General features: G+C 33.4%; 1 protein-coding gene across 1 annotated transcript in view; it reads right to left on the bottom strand.

The window, feature by feature from the left end:
- myo6a (myosin VIa) overlaps nt 1-18,146 on the bottom strand; it is a 191,874-nt gene that overhangs the window by 12,137 nt on the left and 161,591 nt on the right. Inside the window, exons 20-27 of the mRNA XM_039749773.1 lie at nt 14,786-14,864; nt 12,926-13,086; nt 12,796-12,837; nt 12,454-12,483; nt 11,117-11,155; nt 9,208-9,311; nt 3,224-3,355; nt 2,254-2,280 (exon numbers count right to left, since the gene is read on the bottom strand). Coding sequence (XP_039605707.1) covers nt 2,254-2,280; nt 3,224-3,355; nt 9,208-9,311; nt 11,117-11,155; nt 12,454-12,483; nt 12,796-12,837; nt 12,926-13,086; nt 14,786-14,864 — 614 coding nt within the window. The remainder of the gene's footprint in view (nt 1-2,253; nt 2,281-3,223; nt 3,356-9,207; nt 9,312-11,116; nt 11,156-12,453; nt 12,484-12,795; nt 12,838-12,925; nt 13,087-14,785; nt 14,865-18,146) is intronic.

The following is an 18,146-nucleotide window of genomic DNA, read 5'->3' as shown; positions in this document are numbered from 1 at the left end:
AGGCATCCCATTAAATGATACAGGTGTTGAAAAGAAGGTGCATGCAGTTGTGCCTCTCATAGATATGCATACTGTTAAAATTGCTCCAAACAAAATTTGAAAACTTAATATGACTGTTGATTTTATTTGCATGAAGCAAAGCATGTATTATGAAAACTACATTGCACTGTTTTTGTTGGAATTACTGAAGAAACTGTTTTGAGAAGGCAAGTGTTTCACAATCACAAAGCTTCCCATAAATTAAAAATGGTAGTAAAATCGTGGATAAATAAAAAGTGTTGTGCAAAGAGTTTTATAACTGAAAATTGTTTACTGACAGTAGAAGGCTCTTTCAATGAGAAATTTTTAAGCAAACATACAGTATTTACTACTACCCACTTCATAGTTGGTAAAGAGGATATACACTGTGTGCACAATTATTAGGCAAGTGAGTATTTTGACCATATCATCATTTTTATGCGTATATTCCAACTCCAAGCTGTATTAACTTGAATGCTTATTGGATTTAAGCACGTCAGGTGATGTGTATTTGTGTAATGAGGGAGTGTGTGGCCTAAGGAGATCAACACCCTATATCAAGGTGTGCAGAATTATTAGGTAGCTAGTTTTCCTCGGGCAAAACGGGCCAAAAAAGAGATTTAACTGACTCTGAAAAGTCAAAAATTGTAAAAAGTCTTTCAGAGGGATGCAGCACTTTTGGAATTGCTAAGATATTGGTGTGTGATCACAGAACCATCAAACATTTTGTTGCAAATAGTCAACAGGGTCGCAAGAAACGTGTTGAGAACAAAAGATGCAAATTAGCTGCCAAAGATTTGAGAAGAATCAAACGTGAAGCTACCAGGAACCCATTATCCTCCAGTACTTTCATATTCCAGAGCTGCAACCTACCTGGAGTGCCCAGAAGTACAAGGTGTTCAGTGCTCAAAGACATGGCCAAGGTAAGGAGGGCTGAAACCCAACCACCACTGAACAAGAAACATAAGTTGAAACGTCAAAACTGGGACAAGAAATATCTGAAGACAGATTTTTTCAAAGGTTTTATGGACCGATGAGATGAGAGTGACTCTTGATGGACCAGATGGATGGACCTGTGGATCAGTAATGGGCACAGAGCTCCACTCCAACGTGGAGGTGGGGTACTGGTATGAGCTGGTATTTTTAAAGATGAGCTAGTTGGACCTTTTTGCATTGAAGATGAACTCAAAATCTACTCCCAAACCTACTGCCAGTTTTTCGAAGACACTTTCTTCAAACAGTGATACAGGAAAAAGACCATGATTTTTATGCAGGCCAATGCTCCATCACTTGCATCGAAGTTCTCCACTGCGTGGCCAGCCAGTAAAGGCCTTAAAGATGAAGGAATAATGACATGGCCCCCCTTCCTCATCTGACCTAAACCCTATCGAGAACTTGTGGGCACTTCTTAAACGCTAGATTTACGGGGGAGAAAAACAATACACCTCTCTGAAGAGTGTCTGGGAGGCTGTAGTCACTGCTCCACAAAAAGCTGATCGTCAACAGATCAAGAAACTGACAGACTACATGAATGGAAAGGCTTAGGACTGTTATTGGAAAGAAGGGTGGCTATATTGGTCATTGATTGATTGATTGATTTTTTTTTGAAATGTCAGAGATGTTTATTTGTAAATTTTGAGGTGTTTGTTTATTATTCTCACTATAACAGATGGAAATAAACAAGTGAGATGGGAAAATTTTCATTTTTCCTTTAGTTGCATAATAAATCTGCACACTAATAGTTGCCTAATAATTGTGCGCACATATGTATTCCCCTGATGATGTTCACACTCACATTTCTGTTGTGAAACATTCAGGTTTCAGGTTTATTAACATTTTGGATTGACTGATAGCACTGTGTTTGTTCCATATTAAAATTAATCCTCAAAAATACAACTTGCCTAATAATTGTGCACACAGTGTAATAGAAAGCCTGATCACATAATTTAAAATTTTCAGCCAGTAATACAGATTTACATATAAAAGAAACATTTTTAGTAGACAATGCAATTTAGCTACAGTAAATTCTACATTTGGTTTCTGTTGCTGTCCAACTGACTAATATGTAGGTTTAATATTAAAATATACAATAAGTTAAAACCACAGACAAAGCCATAAAGCAGATAAGCACTGACACAAAAAGAAACAGAATACAGAAAGAGAAGGTCACCTGGTTAGCAAAGTGGCTTGGAAAAGAAAAATATTAGTATAGTTATTACATTCATTTCCACTTACATGTATTTTTCAAAAAAGGTGCATGATCTGAAAACAAACATATTATGGCATAAAAAAATAAAACAACAATGCTATGTGAAGGAAAAAGGTTATAATCCTGCTGTATAAGTAAGTTGTCAAAAATTGATTTTACCAGTGTATTAAATAAAAAAGAATTTTAGTTACAAATATATTACTATAAAATATACCATTAAGATTGAAAAAGACATGATATTTAAACCTAGAAAAAATAATTAAAGCACAATTCTTAATTTTGTAGTTTTCCTTACCCATGCTAACCTTGTTCTGAAAAGAGACAAAAACTATATAAATAATGAATGCTAGAAACTTGTAATTCACAGTTAGTACACAGGAGCTAATCTTTGGCCAATAAGAAAATCAGAAGAGTAAAATATCTTTTTTGGATTCAAACTCAAAAGTTTTAGTATACTTATTGTAGATACATATATGCTGTACATGAATAAGATTTACATCAATAAGCCTAAGCATCATAAGTCTTATAACAATAAGGTTAAACATCACTCTCTTAATTTTTATGTGGAAGTTACAGTATGTGACAACTTTATTTTTTCCTTTACTTGTTCTGGACTATTCCAATGACACACATTTTCAGGAAAGAATTCAGAATTGTGCATAAGTCATTTATCTGTACTCCAATAGATGTATAGATTTTGTCTTTTTTATTTCACGAAACTGGAATGATGTAGTTGTATTCAAAACTCATGATTCTTGCTGCTTTGCTCTAACTTTCTTTCTTGTTGAACTCAAACAAAAAAGATCTGGACTGTTCTTTATCAAGAAAAACAGTCTCCAGGTCCTGAAAGTCTCAGAAGAGGAGATGCTTGCATTCAAATACAATTTCTGCCTCTGAATATACTGATGAGCTTTGGAGTGTGTTTCTTTTACTAAAAAACAGAATGCTAAAGAGAGGTCAGCTAATATTTTATCCAGTGGAATTTCAAAAACATACCATAATCAGTTACTGATTTAGGAGCTCTTTGCTCAGTTTCAGCATTGCGTTTTTTATTCTTTGATTTCCACGCATGGTAAACTTTAAGCCTTCTGTGAAACTCTTCTCTGCAGGCTGCCAGAAGTTCAATATCTAAAATAAATTTAAAATAATTGTGAACTATGTTACCCGTTTACACCTATAAATTTAAACTCTTTTATTACACTCATACACTTTCAGACTACACAAAAAGATTTATTGAAAATGCAGTATGTGTACCTTAAATATACAGTTTATCGATTTAAGAAAATGTAGGATAAAAATGTTAAAATAGATATTTTATGCAGTTGTGGTCAATTAAATACCAATAATTTACACATACTAATTGGCTTTGCTCTTGATAAATAGTTAAAATCATGTCAATAATTTAGACCTTTGAAGAATTTAGAACAAAATAATGGCGCTACAACACATTATTATGACAATTTACGTTGGTGTTTCTTTTACTTTGCCAGTTGCCTGTATAACTTTAAAAATAACTAAAATGTAAATTTAAAAAAAGTTAAATAATATACATTATGACAGAAATAAATAATCCACTGCTTCTGTTATGTGGGAAATAAATTTAGTAATATCTGATAAAAATGTAATTAGTAAAAGAAAAATATAATACTTCAACAGCTTCCCACACAACAATTAAGTCTTCATGCTAGCTTTTTACCAATAAGAGCTGCTCAAGTTGCAGCCTATATTATACCTGAAAAAACATTTAGCACACTGGAGTTGCACACTGGAGTTAAAATAATTGTAATTAACTAAAAAGGCAGATTTAACTACCTACCTTTTCCAGCTTGAATGAAGCTGACATCAGGTTGCACGTGGCTTTCAGAAAAGTGACAAGTGATGTGGAACTGACCATGTTACTGTAGACCGTTGTTTGTATGGTATATTCTTGCATCCACATTACATGTCTTGATTTCCTTCTACATGTGTTTACTTGATTCTATCATCATTATTATGTTTTTTCTAAAAAAATGACTTATAGTAATTGCATGGGGTGGCATAATGTAAGGTTAATTTGAGCAAGAAGGATTACTGAACAGCTTCCTAGGCTGAGTAACCATCTGCATATGTAAAGTACTGGAACATGGATTTATGTGTTCCATATTACATGTCTCATATCAACTTCATGATATATTTTTATTTGCTCAGAGGTGCATGTGGTGACTCTGGACACTGGTCTATCTGGCTTTTCTAGTCACATTAGAATATTAGAAAAATTTTGGAGGGGACAGATAATTCAGCCCAATAAAACATTTTTCCAGTTCAATTCACTGAATCAAGTTTTGAAGATACACAAAGTACAGCAGTCTACCACTGTATTAGGGAACTTATTTCTTGTGTCTATAGTTTTCTTTGTGATGAAATGTTGTGGATATATTGCCTTAGCCATCTTTCACCTGTGTTCCTATGTGCTAGTTGAGAAACCTATTAAAGTAAAAACTGCTAGGATCCACGGTACCAATTCCCTTCATAATTCTGAAAAATTCAGTCATGTCACCTGTTAATCTTCATTTGCATGGACTGAAAATGTTCACTGCATTCAAACTTTCCTCACACCTCATATCTTGCAGTCCCTTAAGCCAGCCTAGTAGCTCTTCTCTTGACTCTCTCTAGATATCCTGTATCTTTTATTTTTTTGTAATATGGGTGCCAAAAGTGAAAAATGTACTCCACATGAGGCCTCACTAGTACATAACTTACAGTAGATTAAGAATATCTTTCCTTAACTTGTATTTGACAGTTCAGGTTAGAAAACCTAACATCCTACTAACTTTCTTAATAGTTTCTCTTCATAGTCTAGATGGATACAGAAGGTGACAAGTTCACTAAAACTCCTAATTCCTCCCCATAAAGTGTACTTTCAAGTTTCATAACTCTCATTGTGTATTCAAATGTAATACTATTGCACTCAGCTTTTAATATTTTATATTTATTTACATTTCCTCTCTGTAATGATTTGGCACATTCTAGATTACCTACCATTCCACTTAACTATTTATATTATTATTTAAATTGTTATTGTGATCATTAATATAAATTAAAAAGATCAATGGCTTCAGCACTGATCTCCAAGTAACACCACTTTTAATATCCCCTAATATAAAAATGCCACCTCACAACATAACTCTTTCCTTCCTGTGCTTAAGCCAATTTTGCATACATCTAAAAACTATAATTTGAACTCACACTTATTTTAGATTTAATCACCAGCTTGACATGTGGGAGATAACCAAAAACCATCTAAAAAACAAGAATAATAATTTACACCACCCTGATTGCATGTTTTGCTGCTTCCTCATACAATTCAACCATATTAGTGAAACATGACCTTCCGGGTCTAAAGCTATGTTGTCTGTTCATTAATGCACCAATTAGGGTGAACAATTGTTGAAATAACTATGCCTGTTTTGATCAGTGCAGAGAGTGTTACTTCTGTAGCTGAGGTGTGCAGATAAAACAATGCAAATGTTAACAGTTTGTGGGAGATGTAATTCTATAAAATCTTTCTGTAAAAATTTTGGCTTTGTTCATAACAATCATCACTTTCAAGAACTGTGTATATGGCAGCCATTTAATAAAAAGATATATAGTTCTGAGTTTGATGAGTAGTTTAAGGTATTTATGTAGAATGAATTCATGATTCTGCAAATATCAAACACGGTTTCACTTTTAGACTTGCTAACAGTCCACCGAAGAATCCTTCTGATTTTAACTGTGTTGTTCCTCAGCTGGATCATTGCTCTCCTCCGTTGCACCAGCTCACTTACAACCAATAGGATTCTTTGTATGCCTTTATATGTAACCACAAGATTAATGCACCAAAAGCCTTGTAGATTTAATAGTTCAACAGTAATCTCTTAGTCACTATTCTATCTATTATTTACACCACATAGATAATTGTTGAGTCAGACATAAGGAATCTATTAGACATTAAGCAAAAAAGAATTTCATACTAATTTTAACAGGTGCACCCAGGTGTCCACATAGAGTTCTGCTAGCTCCTCCTAAATAGAGTTGGTATGCTTATGTAGGCTGCTATGGTAAAACAGAAAAATTTAATATGATGACTTTCTTATGGTACAGCAATCTTGGAATGTGACTACCTACTACTTTCTTTAGCTGGATGCCCCAAAAACCACTGATCTTTGCAATGCATAGCTGCTATGCCCAATATAAGCTAGCTCCTCCTAAATAGGGTTGGTATGCTTATGTAGGCTGCTATGGTAAAACAGAAAAATTTAATATGATGACTTTCTTACGGTACAGCAATCTTGGAATGTGACTACCTACTACTTTCTTTAGCTGGATGCCCCAAAAACCACTGATCTTTGCAATGCATAGCTGCTATGCCCAATATATTTTTTCTGTCTCCTAACCTCATTGCTTTTCATACGGTGAATGCCAACTGTTATAAGTTGCATTTTTCTAAAAAACAATGAAACTTAAGAAATTAAAGGGCAACTTTATGATGCACATACATAACACTACACTGCACAAAACGCCTCTTAATTGGTTGCTTTGAGTGTTTATAACATATTGTTTTGTAACTCTGCCCCTAAAGTAGCCAGCATTACTTACAAAACTTTCATTATATGGTGATATTTTCAGTCCTTTAGTGAGATGAAAGACAAAAGTTGTAAAAATTAATATGAGGTGAACATGACATCAAAACTGAATAAAGAGGTGAGACAATTGTTTATTGTCTCTCTATTATATAAAAAAATCTTGGGTCGAGATGTTAACTTCTCGGAAAGACACTTTGACGTCCCATGAGACTAGACTTTAAAACAAGATCACGGACATCTACCCTCTCAGTTGTTGGAATGCTTTTGGCAGACACACTTCATGTGCTCTCAGCTCTTAAAAATGTTATACGTTGTAGATGGCACATCAACGACTAAGCGAAGAACAAAGAGCAGCACGTTGAAAAGAGACCCAAAAGCGTTGGAGAGAAAAGAAGGCAAAAAAGAACAATAATAATCTATGTGCAAATTCTGAAAATAAGCAAAGTAATAATCAGCCCAGACCAAGTGGAATTGAAAACATAAGTCGAATCGAGGTCAGAAATAAAAGACTTCATAAAGACGTTCAAAAACGTTGGCGTGATACACATGCAGAGCAGGTTAGAGATTATGAAAGTAGTAAAATTTCGAAAATATCAAAAAAAAAAAAAAAAAAAGAAAGTAAAGATAGCATTAACACAAACAAAAAGAAATTATTACACACTGAAATACCGGAACAGCAAAAAGAGATTGAATATATGGACATAGGTGATATGTCAGAAGTATGTACTGTAGATATTGTAAGGCTTTAAAGTCAGAGACTTGTAGATCATCTAATTCATGTTGCCATCAGGGTAAAGTAGTGTTGCCTCCCAATGAAGAGGTGTATCCACAGAATTAAAAGATTTGTTGTTTGGTGAAAGTGAAATCCACAGACACTACAGGCAAAATAACCGAGTCTACAATAATCTTTTCATGTTTGAAATCATTCAGTTCTCAAAATGTAGATTTACACAATAATGGACCATAAGCTATGAGAATCTGTGGTCCCACAAAAATTAAAGCAATTACAAGTTTAATTTCAAAGAAATCACAATTCTGTCAGGTGTATATTTATGATCACGGAGAAGCGATGAAACATAGAATCAAAAGAGTATGTAACAATTCCCATGAAAATAACAATCTCTTTAAATTGTATATCCGGTTAACAAAACCCAGGGGTGGGTGAGAGAAATGAGCAGGGGGCAGAGCCCCCTAGTTTCTAAGATGAATGCAAAAGAAATAATGCATAAATGACGTAAAGAAAACTAGAAGAGGAGAGTGTTACTGTTTGCTAAGAGACTAGCAAGCTTTACAGCAGAGAGAGGATGCACAAGTGGGGTGAGATAGAATTGAGAAGTTCTAGCATATATGTAACATCCTAATTTTGTTCTCACAAAAACAACACCTAGAAGGCCAAGAGGAAATTTGTAAATTATGTGTTTAAATATTTAATTTATATAATTCTTAAATAAAGATAAGTAAATACATTCCATTATTTATTAACTTCTTTGAACTATGCGTGGTTTGTTGTTTCTCAGATATATAGGGAATATCTAAGATACAATGAAATACAAACCAATGAACAAATCAATCATACTGTATAAAAATGGTAGTGATGATGGCCTCCTTAGCCTTGTATACATCACATCTCCTCTGAGATCTCAATTTTTTCAACTTCCATCTCTTCTACATTAACCATAACTCTAACAGGAAGGTGCTGCAACACACCACACACATTTATCACAGAGCAGTAATTCTGAGATGAAGATCTGATGCCATCTGGTGACTCATTATAAGAGAGAAAGCAAATTTATCCATATGCCTATATTATATTCCATCACATTGTAAGCTTGCTGATGTGCTGTGTCTATAATCTATAGATTACTTACAGGTGTAAAAAGATATACATGAATCAATGCACACCCATTAACCAGCCACCAATTAGTTTGTTTCTTGCTTTCTGGCACATTTCTGAACTTGATCAAAGTACAACATTATGGGTACTCCCTGGGCACTTGGCAACAGTATCTGTAAAAAGTTCTTGGTGATTGTAAATTACCTGTATGTTCAAAGCTTGAAGCCTTTATGGCAGGTAGAAATTAGGGTCCAAGAGTATGGGAATATGAATGAGCATCAATAACAACCCAGTGATTTAACTTATAATGTATAAGAATTGGGTTCTTTCTAGTATACGGTACATATTGTCAACTGTCTGAGTGCCAAGATGTGCAATATGATAGGAGGTTCAATCCAAGCTGGAGAGAATAAAATAATTTGAAATGTTAAAAATTCCTAAAAAAATAAAAATGTATTCAATTGCTACAGAGCTAAATGCACAATCGCAGAAAACCTTTAGAAGGCAAACTTTAAAACCGAACCTTTCCCTATAAATCTTACCACATGAAGTGTTTATGGCATCTCGAAGCTCTGCATACTTCCATTTGCTTAGCTCATACTTCTTACTTCCAACTGTAGCCTTGTTTGCTTGCACTTGTGGGCCCCTTCAGTAAGAAAAAAAATTAAAAGAAAATATAAAATACTGTTTGATTGAACAACTATTTTTGTGATATGCTGATGAGTCTGATCTGCATAAACAGGAAAATTGCATTTAAAATATATCCAAGTACTTTTAAAAATATAACAAATGGATTAAACTTTAGATAAATGAGCTAAATTTTACCATGCATATTTATTTACTGAAAATAAATTAGACAAAAAATTAAAAGCAAAAAAAATAAATAAAATTTTTTTAGGACTGATTGTGTATAAAATTGAACATTTTGATACTTTTGTCCAATGTTCTTTTTAGCTTTTTACCATCCATATGAAAACAGCAAGACACATGCAATAAAATAGTTGTAGCAGTATTCATTTTTAAGCTCTCAGTCTGCCACTATGCTGGCCTTTAAAAAATTGAAGATAAAGAAAAAAATACAATTTTTGTGAAAATGTTAAACAGATAATTAATTCTTTGAGCTTTAGGCTGCTAGGTAGAAATCTGAATTTTTCTGCATGGATTGCCTAAAGCATTTTCACCTTTGCTTTTTGCTTTGATTGAAGATAAATGTCTCAGAGGTGCTCATCAATAATATTTTATTGACTAAGCTAATTTGTCAAGGTAGACAATGGGTGTATATGCTATGGGTAACCAATTTCCTAACATAAAAATGTAAAACCAGGATTAACAACTACTAAATTCTATTTTCTCTAAGTATAATTCAGGATAACAGCTTGAATGCTAATTAAAAGTACACACCTTGCTCCTACACTAATAATTTTACTAGAAGACCTTTTCCATTATAAAAATCTCAAGTCAAATTTGCTATTCCAGACTCTTAGTTCATCCACCCAGCCTGACAAAAAGATGAACCTTATCTTATTTTTTTAGTTTCCAGCACTTTTGAAATCCAGCAGAGTCCTTTTATATTCAGTGCAACTTATTACCTGCAATGAACTGGCTATTACTGAGCAGATATGACAAAAGACTACATTTTCTATTGCTTCATTTAGGGATGAATGGGAATCTGAAGTTATTACTTTCCTTTGAGCCAATAATTAAAATTCATGCACACTGTTTGCTCCAGGATAGAAGTAAGTGCATTTTCAAATTTTATGATATTTCTTTATTAACAACCACTTATTAATTTTCTTAACCTGCATAATCCAATACTGTCCATCAGAATGCACACACATACACATATATTCACACATGGCCAATTTTTATAATATAGGCTAAAAGATTAATACGAATGTTTTAATACAGTCTTCACTGTCAAATAATTTAGTGGAAAACAATCTTAAAATTGCACAATACTAAGTAAATAAAAAATAATTTTCCTTCATACAGGCAACATGTACAATTTATAATTAATTAAATTAATAATATTTAGTTTATATGTAGTATGTTTGATCTTTGGAAGCCTTTTCAAATTCAAATAAGCAGTGAAATCTAACATCTGAAAAAAGGAAAGTGAACAGAAGAAAAAAATTAGATATCTATGTCATACATTTTTATAACGCTGAAACTGTTTATGCAGGTAGTTACAAACATCAACGTCAAAAACTAATTTGTTGTGTTAAATAATGTGAAGTAAAAAAATAAAAATAAATCATCATTGAGATATTTAAATGATTCATATATTGTGCATATTCATTTAGCCGGTGATCTTTAATAAATAACAAGATAAATAAAAATTAAAACCATGCTTTGTCTTCTACATGCAAATCGACAGTTCCTCGATAGATTAACATTTTGGATTATTGTGATTGGGTGGGAAAAAAAATTAACTTGGCTTCCATTACCCACCTAGCCAGGAGCTCAGACATTTCTTTGGCCATTTGATCCCTATAAAGAACATGACAAGTGGAGCATACAGAAAATAAAGTTTTGTTTTTTTTTTAAATCGTTGACTGTAATAGTAAAGAATTATATCAAATGTAGTGGGTGTCAGAGAAGAACTCATTACTTAATAAGATGCAGTTTTATATAGTCTTTTGCAGATATATATTTTCTTTTAAAAACAAATAGTAGCATTTATGAAAAGCATTTTAAAACTTCCAAAAGGTCTTTAATGTCTAGCTACATTATATTTTAATTGTAATGATCAAACGTTTGCAATGTTTGAAGATCTATTGATTGCAAAGTTGAGATGACTTACACTAAATGTCACTGTTAAATGTGATCAGTTTAAACTAACATTACATCCATAGCTCTACTGATATATATTAGGTATAAATGACAGCATTCTCATTTACGTTTCCAATGCATTTTTGTGTCAGCAAGGAATAGTTAGTACGTAAATGGATGTTTTATTATCCCTTAATGGTAAAACAATAAATATGACTTCTTTCTTGGTATAAATATTATGATCTTGATTAGTATATACGTAAATAAGAATTTTATTGTGACCTCCACATGTGACAGTAACAATTCGATAAAACTATAATGCAACTGAAAAACACAACAAAAAGCTCCTGTGAAGAAAATAAACCATCAAGTGAAATTAACATGCAAGTTATCATGGAAATCTGTTTTGAGTTGTGTATATCCTGACAATTTTTTTTCTAGTGATCATCAACATTCATCTACAACAAACAAAAGCTTTGTTTGAGCATTACAATGTGATATGGTTTTTAGCAGGATATTATTGCGATAGTTTTAACCAATATGTTTAAATTGCAACATATATGTTTTAGAAATTCAAGAAAACATAGGATACTCCTCTGTGTACATCTACTTGCAGTAATTAAAAGGACTATCTGAAGTATATGACAAGCTAGCTTAGCTTTTTTTTTTTTTTGAACTTCCACATAAAACTGTTTTTCATTATTCTTTATCTGGCTCAGCCAGAGTGTGATGCCTAAGAAATTCTGTTACATATAGCAAAGCTAATAATATGCTACAAATTAGTTTATTTCAAACAACAACCAATCAACAAATCAAACTATACTGAAGACCATAAAGAATATCAAAAAAATGTGTTTTTCTATATTTTACACAACCTATGATACTAAAAACATCAACACCAAAATATTTTTAAGTGATTATCAAATAGCTAAATTAGCTCTACTAAAACGACCTTTGTTACAACAAAAACAAAACAAAGCAAAACAAAATCAAACCAAACAAATAAAACAACATACATTGTAAGTTTTGTTTGTGGGCCAGCAGCACTGTAAAAAGAAAATACATTTGTTAGTTTGTTTTGTGGGAATAAAAAAGGGGGGAAAGGAAAAGTAATATAGTGATTTCTTTCACTTGATACTGTCCTTACATGTTTTACAGCTTTAAGATTTGTTTAACATAACACAATTAATGTATATCAGATAATAATATTACTTTTAAAATTTGGTAATCATTTGCCAAAATAATTAGGATTTTGATGACATACTAAAAGTTTTAAAACATATGCACAATTAGATGATTTAAAGAGCAAATTTAGAAAATGTTGTTTTGAGAAAGTGAAAGTAATCATGTTTTCTTACTTTGACTTCACTGAAAGTGGAGTAACATTTGCTATGTCACTACTGGAACAAACAAACAAAAAATAATTAAGCAAATAAATACAAACATTGCCAGTATTTTTCTCAATGTCACTGCAAGGATTAGTTTTACCTTCTCAATCCAGAATCTGACAGAGTCTCGTCACTGATGAGTTCAGCTTCACTCTGAGCAATACGCATTGCCAATTCCCTGTCACGACGCTCTTGTTCCAAAATGGCTTGTCTCTGAACTTCCTCCTCCCTCTCAGCAGCTAGCTGTATTTCCATTTCAGCCTGATCAATATAAACATAAACCATTAATTCATTCTTCTAGAAACAGAAAAGGAATTGTACTATGCTTATAACAGATAATATTTAATACTGTGATGGGTTGTCTGGAAAAATAAATACACCCATATAATTCTAAAAATAAAACTTTTTTTTTTTAAATTGTGAGAACACATTCCATTGACTAAAAAAATATTCCTCTTCTGTGCTATTAGAGAATGAAGATAAGGTTAGTGTTACAGATGAGTTCTAGTGATGATCAGTTTCAATATCTGATACCATAAACACAAGTACACAGAAGGTATCTTAAACCAGTATATTTGCCCTGTTTTATGGCTCTAACAATCTACTTCTTGTGGGGTATGCTGTTATTTCTAGTGCTTTTACCAAACATATCTCATGTTGAAGGTGAAACACTAAGTATTAGGTTTTCCAATAAATTTTCTACTATCACAAAAGACTTGCACAGCACGGACAAATGAGGAGGTAGTCTGTATGTGCAATCTAAATTCCATCTTCTCCGACACCCTACAAAGAAAGGTGATGTAAGAGAAATTTACTTTCATGTATATTCACATTTATTTGATTCTACAGGAGGAAGATGTGGGATGCTTTGGAATATGTGAAGGCTGGCTTCTATCAAACAATACTGAAAGAAGTGGTCTGTTAATCTTTTTCGTTTTGGCAGATATTTTCTTAGTTACAGATATGCTAATTTCTGATGCCCCTGCTAATAGGTTCCACCCTTGTGAAAGACATTTTTGAACAATGATTTAAATTAAAGAGAAGAACATTTAAGATGAAATGGAGGAAGAAATGGTGTTTCAGCAAAAATGACTCGAAATGTATGTTTCTTACTACAGAATGAGGTTTATCATGACATCCACACACATTTCCCAGTATTATCTCTTGATCTTGTTGCTATAATACATTTTGTCATTCCGTCACTATTAGCTGATGGAACCTTTAAATATCTTTATGCACAATAATAAATGAAAATCTACTCTCTAAGCTTTCAAGACACTAATACCTTTCTAGAAAAACAAAATGGTTATTCTTTGGCTACTTGCAAACACTGCAAAATATGGAACTTACCTATGAAAAAAAAAAGAAATTTCATGTTGGAGAATCATTGTCCCTGTCTTACTGAAAACAGCTTTGTGTATATACTGTTCAAAATTTTCTTTGAGCTAGCAACATTTTTAGTTACTTCGTGTTCAAATTGAAGCTAAAGAAGCAACATTATTAAGTTGTACATTTCTGAACTTTGGCCACACACCCAATATACGAAAAAATTGTACAATACTTTTAGGTTAAAGATTGTCAGTTTATCTTTTTACCAGATACTTTGTGACAATGTATGGCATTAACAACACTACATATAAAAAGTGTGTAATCTACTGCATAGCATTAAGTCAAGAAAACTCAAAGCAAATGGTATAATTAAAAGTCCTAGCACATGCATAAACACCTGGAAATGAAGAATGCTATTTTAAATTTTGCAGTGTTTCACAGAATCATGTTGATCAGCAAAATCAAACAAATTAAGGGCCAGTCTGGATAATTGGTTTGGAATGAAAAGGTTAAAATGAACACACTACATCTGACATACTGCATTGCTTTTGTAAGTCCAGCTGCGGTTTAAAAGAAAGACCAAGCAGCTTAAATTAATATAAATTTTAATACATAATAATTAGCAAAACACCTGAAGTCGTTTCTCTTCTTCTTCTCTCTTCTTACGTTCCTCTTCTTCTTGTCTTCGTTTTAACTCTATTTCTGCTTTTCTGAAGAAAATTACAAGATGGTCCCATTATTAGGCCAAACATAAATCAAAACTAAGGTAATATAACATTTATATTTCAATAAGTATACATATTGCTGGTGCATAGTTCCTTTTAATTCAGATAAAATAATTAGCATTTTTTTTAAATTTTGATCTGACAAGACACAGAAACTTATTTTCCGTATCACCTCTATTCTTAATTTTTTTATTTTTACCAAGAGCTGATATTATTGGTAGACAGCGTGTTGTAGGCTTTGGAATTCACAACATGAGATTATGGGATAAAAATCTGCTACTGACACTGAGTGACCATGAGCAAGTCATTTCACCTGCCTGTAATCCAACTGGAAAAACAAAATAAATATATCCAACTGCATTTCAAATGTTGTAAGTCACCCTGGATAACAGCATCAGTCAAACAGTAAGTAATAATACAATTACAACACAATATAATTGTCTATGAAGTAAACATTCTGGCATTAAATTAATTCCTGGATTTTTCCAGTTTTGCTAGTGACTTGGCTTTTTTTGATGGTTACTGCAAAACACAATTTTATAGAAATTTGAAATGGGTAATCAGTAGAAATAATGTGGAATTTGAGTATATATTTTTATATTTATATTATATTATTAATTTGTTTGCCATTCACTCAAGTATATTATTTTTTTCCATCACTTGTAAGCAGTCCCCCTTTAAAGTCTGCAGATGTAAATGAATATTGTCACGTTTGGACTTCTGAGTTTCATGAAGGGACAGCCAGGAAAGAGTTCAGCAAAGAGGCTTTTACTTTGGCACTTGAAGGAACAGTATTAGAGTTCTTGACAAACACATAGAAAACTTTATAACTGTTTAGTAGTTTTGCTCCAGCAGCAGTTCCTTCATATTAAAAGGACTTGGAAAAAGTCCTCCTTGAAAAGATTCAGTTTAACACTAGAATCACTGATGCCTACGAAAAAACTGGTAATCCCGGGCCACCTTAAATTTCTTCACACCTCTTCATTAGCGTCTTTTGTTTTGCAAATGTGTCAATCAGCACAAGAAGCAAGCAGATTGCTATCCCATCCCCCACCGCTGCAGCTCAAGTCTGTTTATCTGGGTGTAAGGTGCCTGGAATTCTATAGGTTAAATAATATATTGTTATTTGGAACACATGCATTTCATGTGTGTTCTGTGTCTACAACCATCTGGGTAAATGTAGGATGACAGGAAACGCAAGGCAAGAAATGTTGAACACATACCTAAAACAGAAACTTTTTTAATGGCAAAATTTTGACATGAAGTGTATATAATGTGTGAAGACTGAAGTCCAAATATCAAATACAGTGTAACCTCGGTTTACGAGTAACTTGGTTTACGAGTGTTTTGCAAGACGAGCAAAAATTTTTAATAAATTTTGACTTGATAAACGAGCGATGTCTTGCAATACGAGTAGTATGGATACACTTTGTCTGCTGAGTGTCATGTGATCACAACTGAGCTGATGGTGGTTCTCTCTCTCTCTCGCTCATTGCATCTTTTTCTCTCTCTCCTTATCTTGCTCGCTCGCTCCCTCATCGAGTCTTTTTCTCTCTCTCCTTATCTCGCTCGCTCGCCCAGTGCGTCTTTTTCTCATTCTCCTATTCTTGCTCGCCCAGCTTCTCTCTATTTACAGCTTCTCTCTCCCAGCTCTCTCTGTTTACTACAGCATTGTGACTGTGTGTGTGCGCTGTGAAGTGCGAGTCCTCATCTTGCTCCCCAAAACATGAAGCTGAGTCTCAGTACTTTAACACCAGCTGAATAAACACCAGTTTATTCAGTTTGAAACAGCAACAGCGCTGTTATTTATTGCAGCGGGATCTTTATAATGTTCCTTGATCTTTTGGATGCGCTTATACGCTTAACTGCTACAGCGCTGGGAGACTGCGATTGCTTTGGGACACTCTTCAGCGTGTCGTCCCGTTGGGTGGAATTCCACATGAGTTTAGAAACTCACACCAGCCATGATTCTTTTTAAAGGTAAATTGCAGGTTAATTTGTATTATGGATTTTACTTTATATTTTGTATTAATCCTTTTTATATGAATAGTTTTGGGTTGTGGAACGAATCATCTGAATTTCCATTATTTCTTATGGGGAAATTCGCTTTGATATACGAGTGTTTTGGATTGCGAGCACGTTTCCGGAACAAATTATGCTCGCAAACCGAGGTTCCACTGTAAACTATTTCACAAAAGGTACAAGTATAACAAAACAAGTGCGCCTTTATGCAAGAATATAACTAATGAAAAAGAAATTGGGTTAGGGTATGACGCTGACAAGACCACTTGGGTGGTTGCAGCGGTAAAAACTGCTGACTCATAATCAAGAGGTTGTGGGTTTAAATCCGGGTGCTTCTCAGATTTACCGTTTTGAGTAGTGAGCTGCTCGTATTCTTACTATTATAGAATAAAAAAATACATTTGATTTAAGTCTGTAACAGCCGGTGTCAATTTATGTTACTTGTCAAGGTTGCCTTTTTTTTTTTTTATTCAGTTTTATTCACTCGGTCACGTTCACATTCCCCCCCGATCTGACAATGCTGTTTTCAAATAAAAACTTGCTATAACAGGTGAATTCAGATAAGGATGAGGGTTCTACATCGGAGAAAGAGAACAGAAGCCCTCCCCGCAAGAAATGTCCACTCTCACATAAGAACAACTTAGCAGCACCAGGCGTAAAGGCAAAATATGGCACTATTTGGATGCAGCAACAGGTTGGGTGTCATCCAGCCAGTGAATTTGGCACAAGCATGTCCTTCAACAAAACAGCAGGGCTTACAGAGCTCGCCAAGGTATTGTACAAAGTTCCCTTTGCGATTATGTTTCCTGATAGTCTTTATATGGAAAACATTTGTATGTTACATAAACACCACATCGAATGCTGTTTACCTTTATCTACAGTGGGAGGCAAAAGTTTGGGCAACCTTGTTAATAGTGATTATTTTCCCGTATAAATCGTTGGTTGTTACGATAAAAAATGTCAGTTAAATATATCATATAGGAGGCACACACAGTGATATTTGAGAAGTGAAATGAAGTTTATTGGATTTACAGAAAGTGTGCAATAATTGTTCAAACAAAATCAGGCAGGTGCATAAATTTGGGCACCGTTGTCATTTTATTGATTCCAAAACTTTTAGAACTAATTATTTTAACTCAAATTGGCTTGGTAAGCTCAGTGACCCCTGACCTACATACACAGGTGAATCCTATAATGAGAAAGAGTATTTAAGAGGGTCAATTGTAAGTTTCCCTCCTCCTTTAA

The sequence above is a fragment of the Polypterus senegalus genome, chromosome 3, assembly GCF_016835505.1.
Source record: "Polypterus senegalus isolate Bchr_013 chromosome 3, ASM1683550v1, whole genome shotgun sequence".
Taxonomy (NCBI): domain Eukaryota; kingdom Metazoa; phylum Chordata; class Cladistia; order Polypteriformes; family Polypteridae; genus Polypterus; species Polypterus senegalus.
This window is presented reverse-complemented; position numbering and strand designations above follow the sequence as displayed.